At 35.0% G+C, this 24,666-nt stretch overlaps 1 protein-coding gene across 1 annotated transcript; it reads left to right on the top strand.

The window, feature by feature from the left end:
• Positions 1–3,707: 3,707 nt before the first annotated feature.
• Positions 3,708–22,621, top strand: ANXA1 (annexin A1). The gene is made up of 13 exons (XM_023213111.2): positions 3,708–3,896; positions 10,494–10,573; positions 10,667–10,775; positions 11,310–11,404; positions 12,245–12,358; positions 12,782–12,872; positions 15,057–15,136; positions 15,752–15,808; positions 17,387–17,480; positions 18,359–18,454; positions 19,755–19,813; positions 21,262–21,384; positions 22,279–22,621. The coding sequence occupies exons 2-13, from the start codon at positions 10,508–10,510 to the stop codon at positions 22,333–22,335; spliced, it is 1,041 nt and encodes a 346-aa protein (XP_023068879.2). The 5' UTR covers positions 3,708–3,896; positions 10,494–10,507; the 3' UTR covers positions 22,336–22,621.
• Positions 22,622–24,666: the final 2,045 nt, after the last annotated feature.

Consider the following 24,666-nt stretch of genomic DNA (forward strand, 5'->3'; position numbering starts at 1 on the left):
AGCTAATTTTTTGTGTGTGTTTTTAGTAGACGGGGTTTCACCATGTTGGTCAGTCTGGTCTTGAACTCCTGACCTGATGATCCGCCCGCCTCAGCCTCGCAAAGTGCTGGGATTAAACGTGTGAGCCACCACACCCAGCCCACTTCCCTAAAAATCTCATTTATTACTCCTCTCTGCCACCAACTTCTGGCAACCATTGATCTTTTTACTTTCTCTATAGTTTACCTTCTCCGGAATGCATCTTATTAGAATGAAACAGACATAGCCTTTTCATACTGGCTTCCTTTTCTTAGTGATACTCATTTATGATTCCTTCATTTCTTTTCCTGGTTTAAAAGCATTTCTTTTTATCATTGAGTAATATTCCATTATATAAATGTACTGTAGTCTATGTATTCATTTACCGCTTGAGAAATATCTCAGCTGCTTCCAATTTTTGGTAATTATGAATAAATTGCTGTAAGCATACATGTGCAGGTTTTTGTGTAAACATGATTTCCTAACTCATTTAGGTAAATATCTATGAGCACAATTGCTGGATTGCATTGTAAAACTGTGTTTATCTTTGTAAGTAACTGCCAGACTATTTTAAAACAGCTGGAACCTAGAAAGCAGAGTTTGACCTTTTGACCTTAACACATATCTTAATTTTCCTTCTGTATAACTTCTTGAAAATGTATTGAAGTAAAATTTGTGATTATAGTGAATGTGACAAGGTCTTATTCTCTTACTTTAGAATAATATAGAGAGGGATATGGATACTATATTCAGAGAAATAGAAAAAGACTTGTGAAATACAAATTACTAATCCTAGCATGATCCTGATGTTGGAAGTATAATAGTTGAATCACCAAGTCATTGGCTGACTTTTCCTAAGTCACGCAGTGATAGATACTAAACCATCACTGAATTTGAGTTTTTATCTTCTCTAAGATATTCCACCCACAAAAGGAAATATAGAGAGGCAGGGAGGTAAGATCTTTTTCCCTAAGTGAAGTCCAACAAAGGTACCTCCCTTTGGCTTTAGCTACCCACGTGACTACTTCATTAACCTGAAAGAGTAAAATTTGAAAAAAATTCTGTCTTTAATTCATGTGAATAACTGAGGAATAATAATAATAAGAATCCCAATAACTCAGTGTGTGTGGGATAATTATTTGCCATGTTAAGAGGCAAAGGGAAAAACATTTATATCACTAGTTCTCAAAATGCCTTGACCTGGGGACACATGAGAAATACACACTAAAATAATGATTTTCACTGGCTGTGGATAGGGGTATGAGGAAGCTGTGGGGAGATTTTGGAATTTCAGTGAAATGCTGTTCTTGATCATTCAGAATATACCCTTTCTTCCATATAACAAGTAATGCTTAGATAGAGTTGAACGTAAAGGATGAGGGGACAGTTTACTAAGATCAGATATTTTGCAAGAGTCTTATGCACAATGAGATGCATGTGAGAGACTCCATATTTCCTCTCCTTGTTTTGTTTCATTTCCTCTTCACTATCAGATTCTAAACCAAATGAGTGAAAATAAACATGCTGTGAAAAACGTAATATATAGTGATTGATTTTTAACTGTCTTTTTTCTTTCCTTCTCTTTCTTTATTTTCTCTGTTTGTAAAGTAAGCAGAGCCGATGAATCATCATCTTCTAGAAACAGCAAGAGTGGTGAGTCATTTCTCTGGAGTATGTGGCATTTCACCCACAAAAAAACATTTAACCCATGATTATACCCTAACTGTTAATGATAACATATTTTACTTGTTCTTTTATTTCCATAAATCTACTCGACATTATTATTGTGTGAAGAAAAAGATTCTGACAGATTTTTTCACAGCAATATACCTAGATGATTAGTGGCTTTCTTTTTGTTTTATGTTTAGGAGTTTCACTTGCCTTTAGTGTTACAGCCGGAAGTTAATTTTGGAAAAACATTCTTTTCAGTTTTTTCTTAATTCTGCTACAATTACCATGTTTACTGTTGATATTTTAGGTTTGTCTATGTATTACAAATCCAAATATATAAAATAATTCCATTCAGTTTATGGCACTGGTAATAGCAGCAACAAAACAAAATGAGACTATATATGTTTTCTAGGTTGTTATATTTTATAAAAAGTAAGTGAACTTTTTTCTTCATTGTACAGAGCGTCACTGTACAGGAATGTTCCAATAGTTCCATTACCAGAGTTAGGAATACAAATGCAAATTAAAGACAAAAAGAAAACCAAATTTTGTATAATTATCTTATTCCTTCTCACCTGATGACATAAATATGGTCTTAGAAAGTTAGTCTACATTTGTCAAGATCAATGTGCAATATCAGTTAACTTGTTAGCAGATAACTATTTTTCAACTTACACATATGATAGTAAAAACATATATTGACATTTTCTGAAATATTTAGATTAGATGATCGTCCTACTTCAGGATATGTTGACTTCATTGATATTGGCCTTGAGAACTTAGACAGTATTATAAAATACTGCCAATCTTTAGAAAGTATTTTCATTAACTTCCTGAACTTGATGTATTTTACCTGAGATATCTATGAGGAAAAGAGGAAAAGAACAAACCACTAAATGCAGCATAAATTGAGCCATAATGCTGTGAGAGTTTACACTTGTGCACTTTAATGGAAACATCATATAATATTTTGTAGGGTTTCATGAAGAATGAAAATAAGCCACTATGGAAGTTACTAGAACCAATTTTCCTTCCATCAGGTGGGAAATTTCTTATGGAATGTGTTCTGTAATAGTTGCTGCTCCAATAATCTTTTCAGTTCATAGGTCTAGTTCCTTGTTTTGTTGCTCAACTAGTTTACAATGTCAAAGATCTATTCATATCAGAATTTATGCATAACTGATCTATATTATAATTTATATATACAGTTCTATGTAACTGACTCTATTTAAAAGAATTAATGTAGATAGGCCTTTTAATGTCAATGCTTTTATTGAACTTCATAATGATCAAATTTTTGGCATTACCTTTGCTCAAAATTTTGAGCCAATCTGGAACTTTAGTACTTCTATATTTCTTATAATAAAAAGCTATATCTAGGAACAAAGTCTTTTGTTTTTGAAGGCAAGAAAAATATAAATAGAAAGTCATTCGGCGCTGTGTAATATTAAAATTTACAAATATATGTTATTTCTCCATTGTCACAAGAATTCTAGTGGGTAGACAACTTAGATAATACTCCTATATACAAAAATAAAAACAGCTAGGCATGGTGGCTCACACCTGTAATTCCAACTCTTAGGGAGGTAGAGGCAAAAGGATAGCTTGAGCCCAGGAGTTTGAGACCTGCCTGGGCAATATAATGAGAACCCATTCTCCACTAAAAGGGAGGGAAAAAAAGACAAGAAAACAAAAGTAAAAACAGGTTCAGAAAAATTAAGTATGTCCCTAAAGTTACAGAATAATAAGTGGAGGTGGAATTCAAATGTAAAAGTTTGTTTGTTTAGTTCTGAAGGTAACATACTTTTTTCAGTCTACAACCTATTTAACTACAAAAGTGTGCCAATCAGTGGTATTAGGATTGGGGCAGATGTATACTCTAAAAATAAAAGTGCAAAATAAATATACCATCTGGAAATAAAAGTGCAAAATACAGAGGGGGGGAAAATCAGTCCTTCCATTTCTTTTCCTTTGTAATGCCAGATGAGTTGGTTTAGTGAGTAGTTTTGCAAGACTTGTTTCACTTTGTTTTTGGACATAGCTGAGCCACGTACTTCAAACAGAAGGCAGCCAATTACTAACTTCTGGTTGCTAGGTGTGGCTTCCTTTCAAATCCTATAAAATCAGGAGCCCAAGTCTCCACGGCTAGTGTGAAATCTTCAGAGAAGAATTTCCCCTTAGTTCTTTGCAAGAAGGTAGAGATAAAGGTAAGTCTTGGTTTTCCTTTCAGTTAGTTCTGGTTGTTTTGAAAACTTTTCTCATCACTATGTTAAATGTTACTGCTTCTACGGGACTTATGGTTAGTTGCATTTAACATGATAAGTCATTCATAAATCTTTCTGTAGAATTACATTGGATATTTATATTTTAGGAATCACAAATTACAATGTTTCTGTTCTTCTTAGTTAACAAATACAAGTAAAAATATGATAAGTTTGCTTAATACTGGCTCATTGTGCTCTTGGTAAGTTACCATGAGAAAGAAGGAAAGAATGTGCTTTTCCTTTGGTAGCCTTTAAAGAATGTGTTTTTCCTTTTCTTCCCCTTGAAATATTTCTTCCCAAGAGCTGTGTGTGTTTTACAGAGAAATCATGATGGGGGCTGCTTTTTGGGGGCAAGAACAAAAGTGGTAAGAGTGAGCTGCAGGGAACTGTTTCAAACTGGTAGGACTTTCATAATTTATTTTCCTCTTTTGTAAGGAAAATGAGATAGATCAGACCTCAAAGTGGTAATCATGCCCTTTGTAATAAACATTTTTAAATATATGTTATGTTTGCTCGTCCTATTTAAATTAAAAACATATGTTATGTTTGCTCATGCTATGTAAAATAAGAAGGTCCGTTTATTACTTGTTTCATTTAAAGAGGGTGTGGTCACATTCCTTTTCTTGTAGGCTCTGTGTCATATACAGGCTTTTCAAATGCTGGCTGGAAAACCTAAGAAGAAGGGAAATACTTACTGGGTAGTGTCAGATACATTAGCCTAAGGGAATGTCAGTAAGGCCCTCTAACAGCTATTCCACTTGAGTGTTGCATGGGCTAATGGCCATAAAACTCCTTAGAAAAGCGCAAAGCAAAACTAAAGAAGAGTATTTACTGGTGTTGGATATATTTGTAAAAGTGAGATTACAAATTATGACCATATATCTGGGTATTTTTTCTTAAACATATTCCTTCAAGGATTTTTCTGTTTTGTCATTTTAAATGTTTATTAAATGTTCTGATTTCTTATGTTCACTGCTAGAAATTAACAAGGATGAGATTTTTCTTGCCTTGGTTATGTCTAAAAGATTGTATAAACTTTGAAAAAGCAATGTTACCCTCTTTCCACAGGAGTATTTTGGTAGCTGTGAGAGAGTGCACATTGCAAATGACTCAAATGTGGTAAAATGTTGGTTTCATAATTCTGAAATGGCCTCTTCCCCAAAAGTGACATTACCACCCTAGCTCCAGGCTCAACCACATCTGGCACATAGTCAGCATTTAACAAATGTTGACAAAATAGTTAATAATAACATTATTAAGGAACCAACCAGAGTTTCAGGCTTATTAAATACTTTTTCAACCAAAATGTCTGCAAAGGTTGATTTCTGAATATGACATTAGCTCTCTCTAGGCCTATTAATTTATGACATTTAAAATAAGAGCTAAATCACTGGAATATTTTCAATGATAAACTATAAACAGTTTTTTGAAGTCAACTATTTCCTTTTCCTTTAAAGTTGGAGAGAATTTCATCAGGAAGCTCAGAACAGATCCAATTTACACAATACCTTCCTTCATTATGCTAGTTTTCTTCATCTTCATCTACTTGAAGTAAAATTTAAGATTGGCACTTCAGAGCTGTAAATGGATCTTAGATACTAATTACTTCAACATTTTTATTTTATAAATGAAGACCCTCTGGAGAAGCTAAATATTTTTCTTGAGGTCAGATCGCCAGATAATCAAGAACCAGTATACTTCAATTTGTATTTTATATCCTATAGTTCTGGGGAGAAAATGTTTGTTAAATTACTGTAGATATGTTTTTAAAAATATTAGCAATGATACATGATACTCATTCAATAATACTTATTAACATCCAAAATTCCAGGCACTTTGCTAGGTATTGGAAGTACATACATAATGAATATTATTATGTTAGCATGGGCCTCATGGCCTGCTCCTGGGGAATATAAATAAATGAATGGAAAGTGATAATACAGAATGGTGGGGCTGGTGTAGGGGTGAAGTCAGGATGCTTTGGGAGAGCATGGAAGGTCACCGAATCCAGGACTGAGGAACGAATGAAGGGTTTCTGAAGAACATGATGAGGTCAATGCTGACGCCTCATTTAGAAGTAGCTATTAGTTAGGCAAAGAGAACTGAATGTGGAGAAGGAACAAGTATTCCAGGCAAGAAGAACAGCCTATCGAAAAGCCTGGAAGCAAAACATTAGTGAGGCTACCTTTCATAAATTGCTTTTTGTAAATCATGCCATTGTGTAGTCTTAATTGCCTTCTCTCATCAGGGAAGGTGTGGGAAGGACTTGTGAAATATATATTCGAGGAAAAACTATGCACAAGGCATGCATTTAAAAATAAACTCCCTAAGGCTGGGGTGAAACTTGCCATGGTCTGCACAAGTTGACTGTTAATGAATTTGATTCTCAGGTGTGAGTTATTAAAAAGAACACTGATCATGTCATTTGCTTTTTGGTCACTAATTTAAAAGAATAACACCCTTCCTTCCTTCCTTCCTTCCTTCCTTCCTTCCTTCCTTCCTTCCTTCCTTCCTTCCTTCTCTCTCTCTCTCTTTCTTTTCTTTCTTTCTGACAGTCTTGCTATGTTGCCCAGGATGGAGCACAGTGGCATGATCTCGGCTCACTGAAGACTCCACCTCTTCATGGGTTCAAGTGATTCTCCTGCCTTAACCTTCTGAGTAGATGGGACTACAGGCACTCACCACCATGCCTGGCTAATTTTTGTACTTTCAGTAGAGATGGAGTTTCGCCATGTTGGCCAGGCTGGTTTTGAAGTCCTGGCCTCAAGTAATCTGCCCACCTCCTAAATTGCTGGGATTACAGGTGTGAGCCACCATGCCCAGCCAAAATATACAATACTTTGGAATCAAAAGGGATGGATTTATGTCGCCATTCTTGCCAGTACTAGCAGGAAGACTGCCTGAAAATAATACTCAGTTTTCCCAGATAGAAACTGAGGATAATGATGAAAGGCTGTTATTCCAAGTAAGGGTTAGTTGTTGCTGTTACTATCATTGCAAAACTCTGATAGTTCTAGATTGTAACCAGGAAGATATAATCAACCACAAAACTCAGCTTCCTCTGTCACAAATACTAGAGGTAGCCTTTCATGAGGCCGAGAGATGGAAAAATGAAGGGGGTTCTCTTTTAGGACACATAAATATGCAAAAAATGCTACTCTTTAGAAAGTTATACATTCAAATAATAGATAAGTTGACATTGGTAGGCAGTGCATGTTCATTAGACATGCAAGACATGTCTAATGGTCTTTAGACAAAAAGACCATTAGAAGAAATGTGAAATATTGTTAATTTCCTTATAGATTAGCCTTTGTATAAATGGCTAATTTCACTTTCATTGAGCTCATGCTAAGTACTTAAATAAACTTAGTTTTAGAGCTTATTGTTGGTTAGTTGAAATCTGTTTTGAGTTAGTTGAAATCTGTAAGTTGATAGAACAGGCTCTTTAAAATCTATTGCAAGCTTTATACACTACAACCAAAAAGAGAGAAAAAAGAAAACCTTTCGTGAACTCATTGGCGCAGGTAGATTTTCATGCAGAGTATAGGTATTGAAGAGTCAGAATGGCTTATGAATAGAATTTGGCCAATATATATAAAAAATATATTTCGTATTTGTTAGATGTATTATAATTATTAGGAAGCTCAGTTAATATGTGCAGTTGGCTTTGGGCCCTTAACCAGCTGTATGTGATAAAATCTGTTTCCTTTAGAGCAATTTCTATATCCTGCTTTGATGCTCCTGTCTTTAATCTTTGCTAAGAGCTAGTGGTGAATTTGGCTGAATTCAGAATCCGTTTTTTTCTAATTGATTTCTTGAAGAAAATTCTCTATTGGCTGCTTTTCTTTCCTAGATTATGCTTTTAGTCTATCCAAATACTTCAGGCTGGAATGTAGGAACTTAGAAGATATAAATCACAAAGCTATCTCCTCTAGGGATGATCTGTCTGTCAAATAAGTGACTTAAACCACTTATTTTTGTTATCTTGTGTTGTGTAATTAGTATACCTTTTCCTAGGCTCTCTCTAGCTTTTTTTTTTTTTTTTTTTTTTTAATGGGAATTTTTTCAATTTTTTTTTAAAAAAAAAAAAAAAAAAAACTACTATGGTAAAGTTTTTGTAAAGTTTATTTTGAAGTTATCAGAGACACCTTTAATTTCAGACTGGACCATATCTTTAGTTTTTGTTTTGCTTTCTTTTGAAGCTTTTATTTGCTAATTGAAAAGAATGGAATTAATGAACATGTTTTTATAAGTGATGTAGTAGTACTTTGCCAAATGACGAATTATAACACTTATTTTGATGATTCTTCTTTATCGAAGGCTTGGATGAGATGATGAAAATGGAAATTTAGAGTGCCTGAAGCTGCTAGAATTGCTTTTAAAGTATTGGGTGTGCCAATGAAGAAGTTGGAATATGAAACTCCATGTGGCAACCGCAATTGTATCAGACTAGACTGTAATGGGAACTAAAATCTTGTGTAAAATTGCACGTTGTTACTTCACCTCAGGAAACAATTTTAAATTTATCGATTAAATTTAGGAAAGAGACTACTTTAAATGAGTGGAAAAGGTATTGTTCTTCTCACAGATGACAGAATAGTAATAAGAGCAATCCCATGAGAATTAAGTGGAGATGGTTTCTGCTTTGGATATTATTTTTTTCATGCATTCATTGTTATTACTTGGAACTCCAGTTATTTTTTTAGCAGGTGTAAATTGAAAGGGTTTCTCTGAACATGCTGTTGTGGAATTAGTTTATGGGTTTTATGCCTCATGAGTCATTTATCTTCATGTCAAGAATTTAAAACTGCCAAGATTATCCTCTCAACCTCTCTCGCAAGCATTCATGAGAGTAGTCTCTAGAGGGGTGAAACAGAATGGTGTGGATAGACCGATCAGTGTAGACCTTGAGCAAGGCCTCTGAAAAACATCCCCAGACTAAAAGGATCATGATGGCTTTTTTTGTGTGTGTGGCCAAAATAGGGAATACATTAATTTTTAATATACTTAAGATCTTAAAAATATATGTCTCATTAAATAAAAATATTGCCAAGTCATGATAGCAATTCAAGAAATTTCCTTTAAGGTAGAGTTTGCCAAAAGAGCATGCATGTTACAATTTCACCTCTAGGCTTCCCGTTAGAACCAAAAATCCTGTATAAAATAATCCTTTTCTGGGTTTTTTGTGTTGGGTGGAAAAATATGTAGGACTACTATTTAGACAGCTCAAATAGGAAGAAATGTGAAGACAGCAATTATTTCAATGCTGAATAATTTTATACCAAGAAATAGAAAAGGAAACTAAATTATTCAGGGGGAAATATCTTTTTACAGATAAAATTTTAAATCTGAATTCACTTGTACAGGTTGTCATAGATTATTTTACCTTATAAATGTAATCATTGTCTGGGAGCGGTGGCTCACACCTGTAAATACAGTACTTTGGGAGGCCAAGGTGGGCGGATCACCTGAGGTCAGGAGTTCAAGACCAGCCTGGCCAACATAGTGAAAACCCGTCTCTACTAAAAATACAAAAATTAGCTGGGTGTGGTGGCCAGTGCCTGTAATCCCAGCTACCTGGGAGGCTGAGGCAGGAGAATCGCTTGACTCCAGGAGACGGAGGTTGCAGTCCTATCACTGCACTCCAGCCTGGGCGACGGAGCAAGACTCCATCTCAAAAACAGAAACAAAAACAAAAGCAATCATTAAGCTTTTCATCTAGCCATTACTTTTGGACAGGCTCTCATTAATTCTACATAGATGGTCTAATGGTCTACTAAATAGTGTTCTAATCCTTCATCTTGTCTATCTCTTAGCCATTCTCCATGATACAGGATGAATGGTCTTTCTGAAACATAAATGAAACCATGCTGCTTTAAAAAAACACACAAATAAAAAGAAACCCTTTTTGTGGACACATTTAAACTTCTTGTTTCAGTTTCTGCCAACATTTCTTGCTCTAGCAAACTTTCTTCAGCTTCCCAAATATGACAAGCTTCTTGTTTGTGCTCTTTTAACTTTTCTGCCAGGTTAATTTTGACTCATTTCAAGAGAGGCATGGGTCAGCCAGGGCCTACTCTAAGAAGTTTCTTTAGCCTTTATGTTTTCCTGTGGAGAATACACACTAGCTTTAAGTCCTGAGGGTACATAAGATGATTTTTCAATGTTTTTGTACTCTTAGTGCTTGGCATACGGTGGATGGTCTATAAATTTAGAACAATGTAGGGAACCACAAACTCCTCTCTTCAGCCTGTGTGCTTACTTGTAGTAGTTGTCTGATCCCTAAAGTTTAGAATTGAATATGCCAAGAAAGAGTTCAGTTTCAGAGAGGAGGGTATGGCTTCATTTTAAGGATGAAAGCTTCCTTTAAAAAAAAAATAAACTTACGTCTTACATTTTGTTATGCTCCTAAATGTAATTAATCCTGGAAAGTAAGAGCAAGGCTACTCTCTAATGCTGCCTCTTACGTAAGAGGTGAGGAAGGAGAGGTTGTGTATGGTGCATTTGTTTTGTAAAAGCATCTACCTGTTTTCTTTCCAGACACTTTTTCAAAAATGGCAATGGTATCAGAATTCCTCAAGCAGGCCTGGTTTATTGAAAATGAAGAGCAGGAATATGTTGTAAGTAGAGTGATAATAAAATGATGATTGCAATATTGAAATAAAAACGAATATAAGTAAATGGCCATTAATTTATTTCTCTCTCATTCTTAGCAAACTGTGAAGTCATCCAAAGGTGGTCCTGGATCAGCAGTGAGCCCCTATCCTACCTTCAATCCATCCTCGGATGTCGCTGCCTTGCACAAGGCCATAATGGTTAAAGGTAATGTGTTTCCTCAAAACAGTTCCCTCCTGGACATTTCAAAATGGCTATTTGAACGACTGTCAAAAAACAGACATGTGCAATGGGAAGAATCTGTTTCATTTTGAAGATAAAAAATTTCTTTGCCAAATGAAGATATAATTATTTACTTAACACTGAGGAAATTGTGTTCAAATCCGTGGAATCTCTACTGTAACAGCAGATATTACTAGCTCATTTCTAGTAGAAACTCCATGCTGAAATTACAACCTCTGTTCACATATAGAGTTGAAACTAGGATCAAACACTGCAACACTGAGGGCCAGGAAAAGTTAACTGTCTCTTCCTTTCTCACTCGAATGAATGAAATGTCATTCTCCCAAGTGCTTCCTTAATATGTAGTATAACATTGATTTTCTATGCTGATAAATAATTTATACCTCTTAATTTGTTAAGAAGTTCATTTGGAACATCTCGATAATGAATTCTTTTATGTCAACTGATGATGATGATGAAGAAAATTGATGTTAAAGGCTGTCAGCCCTTTATTTCCAGGTGTGGATGAAGCAACCATCATTGACATTCTAACTAAGCGAAACAATGCACAGCGTCAACAGATCAAAGCAGCATATCTCCAGGAAACAGGAAAGGTGAGTTAGAGTGGTAAAGTTAGATATTTAATTTCAGCATATTTACACTTAACCATGGATTCGGAAGCACAGTTACCTAGTTCTTTACATTTCTAACCACTGTTTTCGCATTATATCTATGATTGGGATTGCAGTGTTTATCCACTTTGTTGCAATTGAATCCATTTTATCAAATTTCCTATTTTTATACATTGGTCGTCTTGGAAAAGTCAAAGAAAAGTCATATTCTTTGCAGATGTGGTGCTCTGGGGTCAGATTTTTAATTTGAACATAAACAAGATTGCTGTTGTCAATAAAGAATATGGTCTGATTGAAATGTACTAATATTTAAACTGAGCTGTTTAATGCCTAAAGTTTATATATAATTCTACTTTAAAAATAAACCTTATGTCTTTTATACCAAATATGAGTTTTTTAAAGCAACAAAATTAGAAAACTATATAATTTCAATATCTGATTATACTGCTTATTTGAGAAGTACAAACCTCAAAGATTGGAAACATGAATATATTATTTTAAAAGTAATTTTACTTCTGTTTTCTGTTAGCACACAGTCTGCTTTGTGATTTCTCCCCTGTATAAAAGACTACTAACCTATCCTTTAAGAAGTTATCGATGAATTCAGTAAATTTTATTCTAATCCCTCTAGATCTAAAAGAATAAGATAATGTTTCAAAATATTTGGTACACGTTGTATGTGAAGGAAAGAAGCTCTAAAAGATGGTTGGGTTTAGGGATGAGCTGTATGATGACTTAAAGTCAGGTAATACCACATTTTTTAACCTAGCACATTACTTATTTGAAGCCCTGATTCTAATCTTTTTTTTTCTTTTTTTGTAGCCCCTGGATGAAACACTGAAGAAAGCCCTTACGGGTCACCTTGAGGAGGTTGTTTTAGCTCTGCTAAAAACTCCAGCGCAATTTGATGCTGATGAACTTCGTGCTGCCATGAAGGTAAATCACCCAATTTAAGCAAACTCCTTTCCTCAAGAGGATGTATTGGGCAAGTCACTTATGCTTATGTTCTTTTCAAAATCTAGTACAGTGCCTATCAATCAGTGGGAGGTTGAAGGATAAATTAATAACTCAATGAAGGAATTAATATATACATGAAAATGTAAATTTTGGCACTAACACCTTCCACGTCATGTCACTGTATGAGTCATATATTTGCGTTTTTATTTTTACCCAAAATATTGATGATAAACTTGTTTTGTTTTAGGGCAATGTAATAGGGCTTATTGTAATTATTAAATATTGTGGGTGAAATTTACTAAATGACAGAGTCAAACAAATTTTGGGACACCAAAAACTAGTTGACCCTCTTGAATGAAGATTTTTTTTCTACATTTCTCCTTTTCTTCTCTTCAAATTTAGGGCCTTGGAACTGATGAAGATACTCTGATTGAGATTTTGGCATCAAGAACTAACAAAGAAATCAGAGACATTAACAGGGTCTACAGAGAGGGTAAGTTGTAATGTCCAACAGTCCAAGTGCCTTAGTTGAAAAGGAAATCTGATATACTTTCTTAAAATTGAATGTGTATGTTAATTGCGGCAGCTTTGGAATCTCTACATATCAAAATGTTTCTTTATTGTTTGGCACATGTCTATTAAATGCTGTTACCAGGCAACACTTGTGTTGCTAGGTTGTTGACAACAGAGATGGTGTCCCAATCCCCAACAAGCTTGCGTTTTAATATAACATTTTCCTCTAGGATAAATGGCCACATACGATTATAATGGAAACCTCAATTGAGAGCACCGAAGTTTTAAAAATTTCTGAAAAACATTTTTCTGTTATTCTGGAATGTGTTTCTTTTTTTTTTGAGACGGAGTCTTGCTCTGTCGCCCGAGCTGGAGTGCAGTGGCCAGATCTCAGCTCACTGCAAGCTCCGCCTCCCGGGTTTACGCCATTCTCCTGCCTCAGCCTCCGGAGTAGCTGGGACTACAGGCGCCCGCCACCTCGCCCGGCTAGTTTTTTGTATTTTTAGTAGAGACGGGGTTTCACCGTGTTAGCCAGGATGGTCTCGATCTCCTGACCTCGTGATCCGCCCGTCTCGGCCTCCCAAAGTGCTGGGATTACAGGCTTGAGCCACCGCGCCCGGCCTGGAATGTGTTTCATAAAAATGTCCAAATGTCATTTATTTTGAAAAGAATACATAATAACAAAAAAAACTTTTAACAAAATGTTCTTCATTTGTTCATGAAAAAGTAAAGAATTAGGTGCTTATAATTCTCTGTTGGAAACCTTAACTTTATCATTATGAACATAAGCAACTCACTCTTTATCTCCAGTTAAATTCACAGAATAAAAGATTAGTCTTAGCTTATTTTGTCTCTTCAGTGAAGCATTTCATTTAAATGACGTGCTCAACACTAAAAACAGGGTAATTGCAAATCTGTTACCGTTTTCCTTCTCTCATTTCCCTGAGCTGCTGGCTTTTTTGCTTTCCCAACCCAATATGTGGCACATAGAAGATCTTTCTGCTTGCTTCTCATACCAAGCATGGAGAATACAATAGCTTTTGCATGTCGTTTTCAGAGGAATTTAATAAAATAATAAAAATAAGGAAGCTTTTAAACCTCATTTTCTGCAATTCTTATTTAATTACCAATGTTTATGTTAGATCCATGTATCAGTGATAATAATAATTTTCTGTTTGATAAAACAGAGTTTATAAAAATGTGGTTTTTTTTTTCGTTATGCCATGATATAGGCCAGTGATAGCTTATTAAATTGTCCAGTTTCAAGTTGTTTTAGTCTGTTTGTTGCTATAAAGGAATATCTGAGACCAAGTAATGTATAAAGAAAGGAAATACTGTAAAGAAGTATGGGACCAGCGTCTGCGTCTGATGAGGGCCTCATACTACTTCTACTCATGGGAGAAAGCAGACAGAAGCAGATTATGTGCAGAGAGGGAGAGAGAGAAAAGGAGGTGCCAGGCTCTTTTAAACAACCAGTTCTTAAAGAAACTATAAATGAGAAATCACTCACACCAAGCCATTCATGAGGGATCTGCCCCCATTATCCAAACATCTCCCAACAGGCCCCACCTTCAACAATGGAGAATAAAGTGCTACATGAGCCTCGGCAGGGCCAAACAAACAATATCAAAACCATAGCACTAATCAATTATAAATTCAATTTATTTTTCCTATTACAATATAATTTTACATAGTTAAGCAGAAGTGTTCACACACACATAAATCATCAAACTGCGTTACTTATAAGACATTTATAATTTTTAAACTAAATAAATAATTTGTATTCAAGCAAGTACCTCATTTTGTTCTTTTAAACAATTATTTTATTCATTCTATTGCTTAAATTCTGCCATGTTGTATTTCAGAATTAATTACTAATGTATACCTATACAATTTATTCTTAACAAAAGCTTTATGACTGTGAATTTTCAATCACAGTATTATCTAAATTGCTCCCATTGCTTCATATGAAATAAATTCAAGGATCCAGAAATGTATCTGCTTTAATTTTTCTCTTCTTATTGAAAAATGATAATATTTTGAAACGTGTTCCATAAGTCATTGAACACTATGGCACTGTGAATTTTCAACCAACTTAGAGATGTCAGACATTCTTCTTATTCATCACTGGTTTACTATAAAATCTATTTTTCTCTTTTCTCAGAACTGAAGAGAGATCTGGCCAAAGACATAACCTCAGACACATCTGGAGATTTTCGGAACGCTTTGCTTTCTCTTGCTAAGGTACAACTCAGATACTTTAGGAAATGCCTCTTCTTTTATAAAGACTAATTTCTTAGTCCATTTTGTGTTTCTATAAAGGAATATCTGAGGCTAGGTAATTTTTAAAGATAAAAAGGTTTATTTGGCTCAGGATTCTGATGGCTAACAAGTTCAAGACTGGGCATCTGTGTCTGGTGAGAGCCTCAGGCTGCTTCCACTCCTGACAGAAGAGGAAAGGGAGCTGGTGTGTGCAGAGACCACATGGCAAGAGAGGAAGCAAGAGAGAGAATGGGGATGTACCAGCCTGTTTAACAACTAGCTCTTGTGGTTCTCATGAGCAAGAACTTATTCCCAGAGATGGCATTAATCTCTTCATGAGAGATCAGCCCCAGGACCCAAATACCTCCCTCTAGGCCCCACCTTTAACACTGGGAATCAAATTTCAACATGAGGTTTGGAGGGGAAGAACATCTAAAACCATCGCAGGTAAAATCTTGGATCTGAGCTCCATTTAGAAATGAGTAGTAGAATATCTTTTTCTCAAAAAATATTATTTATCTGAGGTTAAAAGAATTAAGTAAATCATACAATTACATGCTAGAGAAGAACTTAACAAGAGAATGGGATTTCTTTCAGGGTGACCGATCTGAGGACTTTGGTGTGAATGAAGACTTGGCTGATTCAGATGCCAGGGTAAGGAAGTGCTTACAAAATACTGCTGCAGTCCATCTTCCTACCTTAGGTGGGGCTACCACATGATGCCCTGTGAAAGCAAATCTAAGATCTCCTGAGAGACCAATGGCTTCTTAATGTTCATTTCCTGAATGAGGCATGACTTTCTGTAGCCCAAAAGAGAAAAAAACGTAGTCTTTGTAAGTTTTCAATATCTCTCATTATTCATAAAACCAGAGAGAACTAAAGAAGGACAATACAAATTTGATTTGTCATTCACAAGAACTGTTTGTTAAAAAAAACTCTGACCTTTCATTGAACTAAGTATAAGAAAGGGAAATGTAAATTTTTTATTATGTGCAATGGAAAGATTAAGCATACTTAACATTATTTTTAACAGAGAACTTTGGAATGGTTTATAGATGTCGATTTATATTGTTAAAATATTACTGCAATGATAAGAGTATAGGATAAATTATAATAATATATACTTTCTAACATATTGTTTTATATAGTTTCAGTGACATTGCTGGTTATTTATAGGCAAAACCACTGGCAACATAAGAAAAATCATACCATTTTAGAGTCTGGAATTTCCATTTAAAGCAGACAACTAATGTTTGCATTATGCCTTCTCATGGAAGAGTATTCTCTAGAGAATTCATTACAATGCTTCACTAAGGATAGAGATTTCTTTGTGTACCCCCATCCACTTCTGCTATACCAGTACATTATCATGTGCATAATTGGCACTCATGAACTTTTTGTTCAATAAATGCATACATATCAGATCAATTTGCTTGAAAAGTGCAAAATAACTTTTTACATACATTGGAGGTTTTATCATTTCAATAGAAATTGTTCAAGCATATTAAAGAACAAGAGTTAGCATTTGAATAATTGCCCATAATAAAAATTTCTTATTTGCTTTTGACATTTCTGAATTTGCTTTCCATTTTAAGACTATCAGAGTTCTTAATATATATTTATGGAGGCTACATGGATTAGTGTGACCCAAGAGAATGATGGTAGTTAACATTTCAAAGTTAATAGAGACTGCTTGTGACAGATAGGGCAGAGATCATATTTTTCATATATAAAAGAAAAAAAATCTGTAATTTAGTAAGGTTGAAATGTTTGTCTAAGATTATACGGCTTTGAAATTGCAGAGTCAGAATTTGAATCCAGAAATTCTAACATCAAAATGCAAGGTCCAGGTTATGGTTGAATTATTGATTTATAAGTAACATTTGCTGATAATTACTTTGAACAACAGAGTAAAAAGTCTTTTTAGAGATCCCCTTGGAGTTGTCTTGCTATAGAGCATAATCTTAAAGCAATTTAGTTCAGCAAACATTTATTCTGCAAACATATATTCAGTCTCTAGTGTTTACAAGGCACCTTGAGAGAAACTGTGGGAGATATTTGACAAACAAAATAAGGTCCCTATCTTTAAAGAACTTGCAATCTTATTGTTGACTACTCTGATTGTACTGGGCACAAAGCGACTGCCTAGATAATCTTTGAGAAGGTCTAACATTATTGTGCAGATATCATTTCAGCAGATAGTGAAGTGTTTACTTTTGTGTTTCTTGACAGGCCTTGTATGAAGCAGGAGAAAGGAGAAAGGGGACAGACGTAAACGTGTTCAATACCATCCTTACCACCAGAAGCTATCCACATCTTCGCAGAGGTAACAATAAATTTTTTTTTCTGGAATCTGTTTATGGAAGATGCAATTTTCTTCTTTGAGAACAAATAAGATAAAGTAAAAACAGAACCCTTTATCAGTATCTCTCCTGTATCAAACAGATATAGCGTTCCTAACTCGTTATTTGTCCATTTGTCCAATTTTGTACAGCCACTACTTTATAATATTTAATACATTTTGTGACTTGGGCATGTGGAACATCATTTTGTTATTTTCACTGCTTTTACTCCCCTGAAAGATTTGGAATATATGTGGGAAAAGACATGCATAACAGAACAAATGAAATTAGTATGAAGAAAAACAAAACAAAACAAAAAAAAACCCTTACAGCTAAATGAAGAAAGAAATATGTAGGTGCTTTGGAAAAACAACAACAAGACAAACTCAGGAAAAGGCCTGGCATTTGAGTGCAAGATTTAGCTCTGAGCCTCTTGGAATCCAAGGCAATGGAAAAGTCGTGATGATTACCAAAGTTCATCATCTTATAGTAGTATACTGATTTCTACTGTTAAATGTAAGAGAAACTTAGTGCACAGGTCTTTATATAAGGGAAGATCCATTTGCTGTGGCTCTTAGAACTGCTGTAGGAAGTGCTACGGTTGTCAATCACATGCCATTTCTAATAACTGTCAATGCTTGCAAATACTTCCCCAAAATATACAGGAATACCAAAATGGCCATGTGAGTTACATTCCTAGGAGAGGATTAAGTATTCATATTATGATTGTGTATATTGCTTTAAAAGTTGTAGCCAAAGTTGTTATTCTAAAAAATTCTTTGTGTCAGTGGCCTTGATTTTGCTAAAGTTTTCTAAAGAAAAGGATGTTTTGTATGTATCTTAGTTTAAATTTAATATTCAGTGTTTCAGAAATACACCAAGTACAGTAAGCATGACATGAACAAAGTTCTGGACCTGGAGTTGAAAGGTGACATTGAAAAATGCCTCACAGCTATCGGTATGTAGTCCTGCAGTTGAAAGAGTTTTCTAACTAGAAATTGTATTTTCAATGCTATCCTATACGTAACAACAACAATAGCAACAAAACCAATAAAAGAAAACAAAAAACAACCAGAAGTAGTGCATCTGTTTCAACTGAAGCAACATAAAAGATTGGCAAAGTGCGATAACCTTAATAACAACAGATATTATTCCCCTTTTCAAAAATATGGAGAGATAGACTATACTTACTGAGCACCTACTTATATCAAGCAATGTACCAGGCTGGGCACACACCACAGAGGCAATTCAGAATGGTCATTGAGAGCACAGGATCTGGAAACAGATAAATGTTACTTCAAGTCCGGGTCTACTGCTTGTTAATTGTACAATCTTGGGCACGTCCAGGAAAGTCTGGTTCAGTGGGTCTGAGTTGGCTTCTAAAAATCAGTACTTTTTAAAGATTTCCCAGGTTATTCAGAAAGCCATCAGGGTTGGGGAACCTATGTTCTCAAACAGTGTTTCTCACACATGACTACGCACTTGAATCCCCTGGAAAGCTTGTTAAAATGCAGATTCTGATTCCCCAGGTCTGAGGTGGAGCTTAGATTCTGCTTTTCTGACAAGCTCCCCATTGATGCCAATGCTGTTGGTCCATAGATCCCAACAAGATGAAGAACACTATGAATTGACATGTGCTAGTATTATTTGGGTTCTGCTTTATATTTAAGCCCATCCTATCCCAGAGTGTTTTATTTATTTATTCATGTATTTTTACCTATTTGTTTGTGCAACTCTTATTTTAGATGCAGAGGTACATGTGCAGGTTTGTTCCATGGGTGTACTGCACTCAGGTAGTGAGCAAAGTACCCAATAAGTAGCTTTTTGACCCATGTCCCCTCTCTCCCTGCCCTCTCTCATAGTCTGCAGTGTCTGTTGTTCGCAGAATGTTCTTTTTAAATGTTCTTATAGTAACATAAATAAAGTACTTATATACTTATATAGCCTTGAACACCTAGCGGTTTCTCCATTTCCAAGGAGAATATATGCAGAATAGCACTAACTACTGAAATTGCTGTTGAAATGTATTTAAGGTAATAAAAAATTGGTCATCAGGGGAGAGAATATTCAAAACCACCATCTAGAGTGTCACAAATATCTTCTCATAAGTTAACTGCCCTACACTGGGAGATGACAGGTGACGAATGGTGATGAGGGATAGGATCCTGTTGGCAAAATTCTACATTTCCTGTTTCTTTCATATGCGTATTTCATTTTTTCATGGTAAATACATCAACTAAAATTTTCTTCTCTTACAGTGAAGTGTGCCACAAGCAAACCAGCTTTCTTTGCAGAGAAACTTCATCAGGCCATGAAAGTACGTACCATTCTACTTATATGCCCTGCTTAGAGGAAGAATTATTTGTAGAAAGAACAGAAAACCTCATATTGTTTGAAAATCACACATTTAATATCTTCCCATTAAAGAGAATCATTGTTCCATTCAATGGAAGAGGTAATGCACTACCTTCTTAGAATAAACTTCTGTTAGATTAGGTCCCTTTTGTTTACAGGTGAGATTGTAAAGTGAGCCTGGTAAGTGATTTATGGCTCACTTGTGATTTGCTTAAAACCTGTGTGACCACGAGAAAGGTGATATACTTTCTTTTTTAATGTGTAATTTTAGTGGCCTACTTCCTCTATGGTTGTAAGTTTTATAATCTCCCACTTTATGAGTCTGAATTATCGTTTTTATTACTCTTTCATGCCACAGATTAATAGTTGACTCTTTTGAAATGTCATTCTATGATTAAGGATGTAGAAAGATGTACTTGAGATCAGCTATGTCACTTTAACTTTTCTCTCTGACATGCATGGTATTATACAAGGTGCCATTTCTGTACTGATAGTTTGAGCCCATAAATGAAGAGTTATGACATTATCTTCGTTTTTTCTTTGCAGCTCCAAAATAAAGAGGTTTTCAGAGAGAGAGAAAGAGAGAAAGATCTAACTATTTGAATAATATGAAGGAGCATCTACGAAATGATAGACATGCTAGGTACTGCTCTGTAGTGGTTAGCATAGTTGCTGCCCCCTTTCTGTGGTACTCTAGTGTGATATTTCGTTGGGTAATGATGAACACCTGGTGCCACAGAAGAGCAAAGTGGGACATATACTCCAGACTCTGGAAATTCATATAGCATTGCTGTCAGCTAAACTAAGACCTGAAGTTTGAATAGAAATGAGCCAGATGAGGGCAAGAGTGGAAGAGATGGGGGATAAAGCAAGGGTGATCCAAGAGGAGGAAGTAACCCACACACAGTCTTGAAGGCAAAAGGTAACAGAACCTTTTCAAGACAGTAAGTATAGAGTGAAGGTGCACAGTGGAAGAGATGGTAGAATTAGGCAGGATATTGTAAGTCCTGAAAAGAATTAGGCAGGATATCGTAAGCCCTGATTAGTTTCTATCCTAAGAGCAACAGAAGATCACTGACAGTGTTTTAAATAGATAGATTAGATTATTAGATTTGCAGTTTAGAAGTTCCCTTTATTTGTAATTATTGAACAGTGTAGAGACTGGATGGTGAGAGACGAGTTAGGAAGTCGTGACGTCTCTCTATACCTACTGCTAATGTAGAGGATTGTTTATTTTCATTTCATTACCATTTGTGTAAGGTGTGTGTGTGTGTGTGTGTGTGTATATATAGCTAGTTTCTCTATAGAAATTATATGGAAGAGTAAGAAGCCTTCACTTTAAAATTCATGTTCTTTAATGAGAGCATTTTCTGAATATAAGAGATACTTACCATCATTTGTTTTCTCCAGGGTGCTGGAACTCGCCATAAGGCATTGATCAGGATTATGGTTTCACGTTCTGAAATTGACATGAATGATATCAAAGCATTCTATCAGAAGATGTATGGTATCTCCCTTTGCCAAGCCATCCTGGTATGTTGTGATTCCTCTAATGCCATCCCCACAAATGAAAGTTCTTTTTGCAAGATCTTCAAAGAGAAGAATTGACTTATTGTATCTATAAATTTACTATGTAAGATTAATTTAATATAGTATGGTGTATACTTCATGAGTAAATTGAACTTTCACTGGTAAAATCTACTAGTGAGTTCTCCACTGAAATACTAGGTACATTGTTCAACCAAAGTCATGGAAACATTTAGTTTCTCCTGCATAAATTCAGAAAGCAAAATATTCTAGTGTTCCCTCTAAAGTAGATAGACATTATGGTTTATTTTGCTATTAATATTGGTCAGAGGATTAGAAACTTCTTATTCAAAATATTTACCTTAATTTTATCACATGCAAAATGTTTAAAACTCATGCTCAAGTTATCTCATAAGAATGTTTAAAAAAATATGACAAAGAGCAGTCAAGGGTTTTGGACTTATTGAAAGGTAGATAACTATTTAAATTTAATTAATTATTCATATTGGATAACTAAAATCTACCCAGAAAACGTGAGAAAATTACAGGCACTATACATTTCTCTTCTTCTAGTGAGTGAATCAGGTATTTCCTCACATAGGATATGAGATTATATTATGTTATACTTATTTAATTCTGTGTGATATTTCATTCATAGAAAATAATGGCACTAATATAAAACATAATTAATTCAGAGAAGTTTGTAATCTCAGTCTTGAAGGCTATTGCTTTTTTATGCAATGATCAAAAAATGTCAGTTATCTGTTGTACATATTGTTTAATTAAATGAATGGTAAGTATAATCTCATCTACAGCTAAGTCTAAAAATAATTCTTGTATAATTAAAAAAATTAGAGTAATTATGGTTTCGAGTCACATACTTTACTTTTGAATCAACAGGATGAAACCAAGGGAGATTATGAAAAAATCCTGGTGGCTCTTTGTGGAGGAAACTAAACATTCCCTTGATGGTCTCAAGCTATGATCAGAAGACTTTAATTATATATTTTCATCCTATAAGCTTAAATAGGAAAGTTTCTTCAACAGGATTACAGTGTAGCTACCTATATGCTGAAAAATATAGTCTATAAATCATTTTTATATTGTAACTCTGTATAATAGAGATAAGTTCCTTTTTTAAAAATGTTTACCCCAAACCATAAAACCCTATACAAGTTGTTCTAGTAACAATACATGAAAAAGATGTCTATGTAGCTGAAAATAAAATGACATTACAAGACAATTGGTGTCATTGACTCTTGTATTTTGATTTTTTTTATGTGTAATTCAGTGGTTTAATTTGACATTAAGTGATAGGAGCCTGAATCCTACCTTATAATTATTTAATGAAATAGAGTTCACATTCTGAATTGAATAAAATAGTTATAGCTTTTGACTAGGGACACTATATTTCATCGTCTGTGTACAGACTATTGAGATGGTGTCTCTGTATAATAAATTTATTGCACTAGCATTATAACAATTTGATACATTCTATATTTCATTAACTAGTATAAAGATGAAATGGCAATATTTGTAAAAAGTTCTCATGTTTATTTCATGATAATTTTACATTTATTTTTTCTAAGAAACTGCCAAATTGTTTTCCTGAGTGGTAATACTATTCCACTTTACCTCCATAAATCTAACATTGATTCAGTTTCTCCACATCCTTATCAGCATTTGAAGTTGTCACTATTTTGTATTTTTAGCATTGCCATTTATTTATTTATTTATTTAGAGACAGAGCCTCGCTTTGTTGCCCAGGCTGGAGTGCATTGGCGTGATCTCGGCTCACTGCAACCTCCATCTCCCAGGTTCAAGCGATTCTCCTGCCTCAGCCTCCCGAGTAGCTGGGATTACAGGCATCCACCACTGCACCCAGTTTTTCGTATTTTTAGTAGAGATAGAGTTTCGCCATGTTGGTCAGGCTGACCTTAACTCCTGACCTCAGGTGATCCACCTGCCCCGGCCTCCCAAAGTGCTGGGATTACAAGCATGAGCCACCGTGCCCAGTGCTTATTTTTTATTTATTGTCAAATTTTGAAAATTCTTTATACATTCTAGATATTAGTCCATCAGATATGTGGTTTGCAAATATTCTGTGGTAGTCTATAGCTTTTCTTTTCATCCTCTTAGCAGGTTCTTTAACAGTGTAAAAATTTTCAATTTTAATGAGATCCAATTTATTATTTCTTTTCCTTTTATAGTTGTACTTTTGACATCATGTCTACAAGTTCTTTAACCCTTGGCTTTAATAATTCATGTTTTTTGCTAAAAATTTTATGGTTTTACATTTTACACGTAAATTTGTGATCCATTTTGAGTTGCTTTTTGTATAAAGGGAGAGACTTAGTTCTGGGTTTTTTTTTGCTGGCGTCATTATAAATGTCCAATTGCACCTGCACCATTTGTTGTTGGTTGAAAAGGGTATCCTTTGTTAATTTGCTTTTGCACTTTTGTCAAAAACAATTGGACATATTTGTGTTGGTCTTTATTTAATTTTTGATATTTATGTTGAATGAAAATATAAGACCTTGCAATTTCTCATTCTCTAAGAACAGATTATAGATATCAATTTAGTGACACTGTTTATTTCAAGGAGAGCATCAGCCATGGTACGAGCTCTTTTTTAAAAAGACAATGGGAAGAGTTACTTTCCCGTGAGCATCTTCTTACCAGGTAGAGCTGGATAAAGGTAGTAACAACTTATTCATCCTCAAAAGACTTGGGTTGCGGGAGGCAGCGCTTTCAGTGAGCTGAGATCGAGTCACTGCACTCCACTCTGGGCAACAGAGAAGACTCCGTCTCAAAAAAAAAAAAAAAAAAAAAAAAGACTTGGGTTGGCCATGGGATATTCTGATCACCCTGAGATGCATTCAGAGTTAACCCTCCTTCACCTGCTTGTAGCTTGTCTTGATCATTGACCTTAACTTTCTGCTACACACACCTGTCCTGCATATCATGTGTTATAGTCACGATTACTTGGTGCACAGCATACTGGCAAATGGGTTGACAGATGTGCTACCTCTTTTGGCCCTGGATTTTATTATATACCATATTGCCTTTTTATGCTTGATTTGGAAGAAGTACCTATGTGGTAAATCAGAGGGAACCTGGAGCTGTTATATCAAGGCAGGATGAAGTTATCAAGATACTTTTGTCAGCACTATTCTAATAATTGGGGACAGGTGTTTTGTTGTTGTTGTTGTTGTTTTATTTTTGAGATGGAGTCTTGCTCTTGTTGCCCAGGCTGGAGTGCAATGGCGCAATCTCAGCTCATTACAA

This window comes from Piliocolobus tephrosceles, chromosome 14 (genome assembly GCF_002776525.5).
Source record: "Piliocolobus tephrosceles isolate RC106 chromosome 14, ASM277652v3, whole genome shotgun sequence".
In the NCBI taxonomy this organism is placed as follows: domain Eukaryota; kingdom Metazoa; phylum Chordata; class Mammalia; order Primates; family Cercopithecidae; genus Piliocolobus; species Piliocolobus tephrosceles.

Excerpts from the sequence above, each read along its gene's own strand:
- ANXA1 (XM_023213111.2), top strand. The coding sequence starts at position 10,508 with ATGGCAATGGTATCAGAATTCCTCAAGCAGGCCTGGTTTATTGAAAAT. Across the intron at positions 11,405-12,244 it reads ATCTCCAGGAAACAGGAAAG|CCCCTGGATGAAACACTGAA; the intron begins GTGAGTTAGAGT and ends CTTTTTTTGTAG. Across the intron at positions 17,481-18,358 it reads CTATCCACATCTTCGCAGAG|TGTTTCAGAAATACACCAAG; the intron begins GTAACAATAAAT and ends TTTAATATTCAG.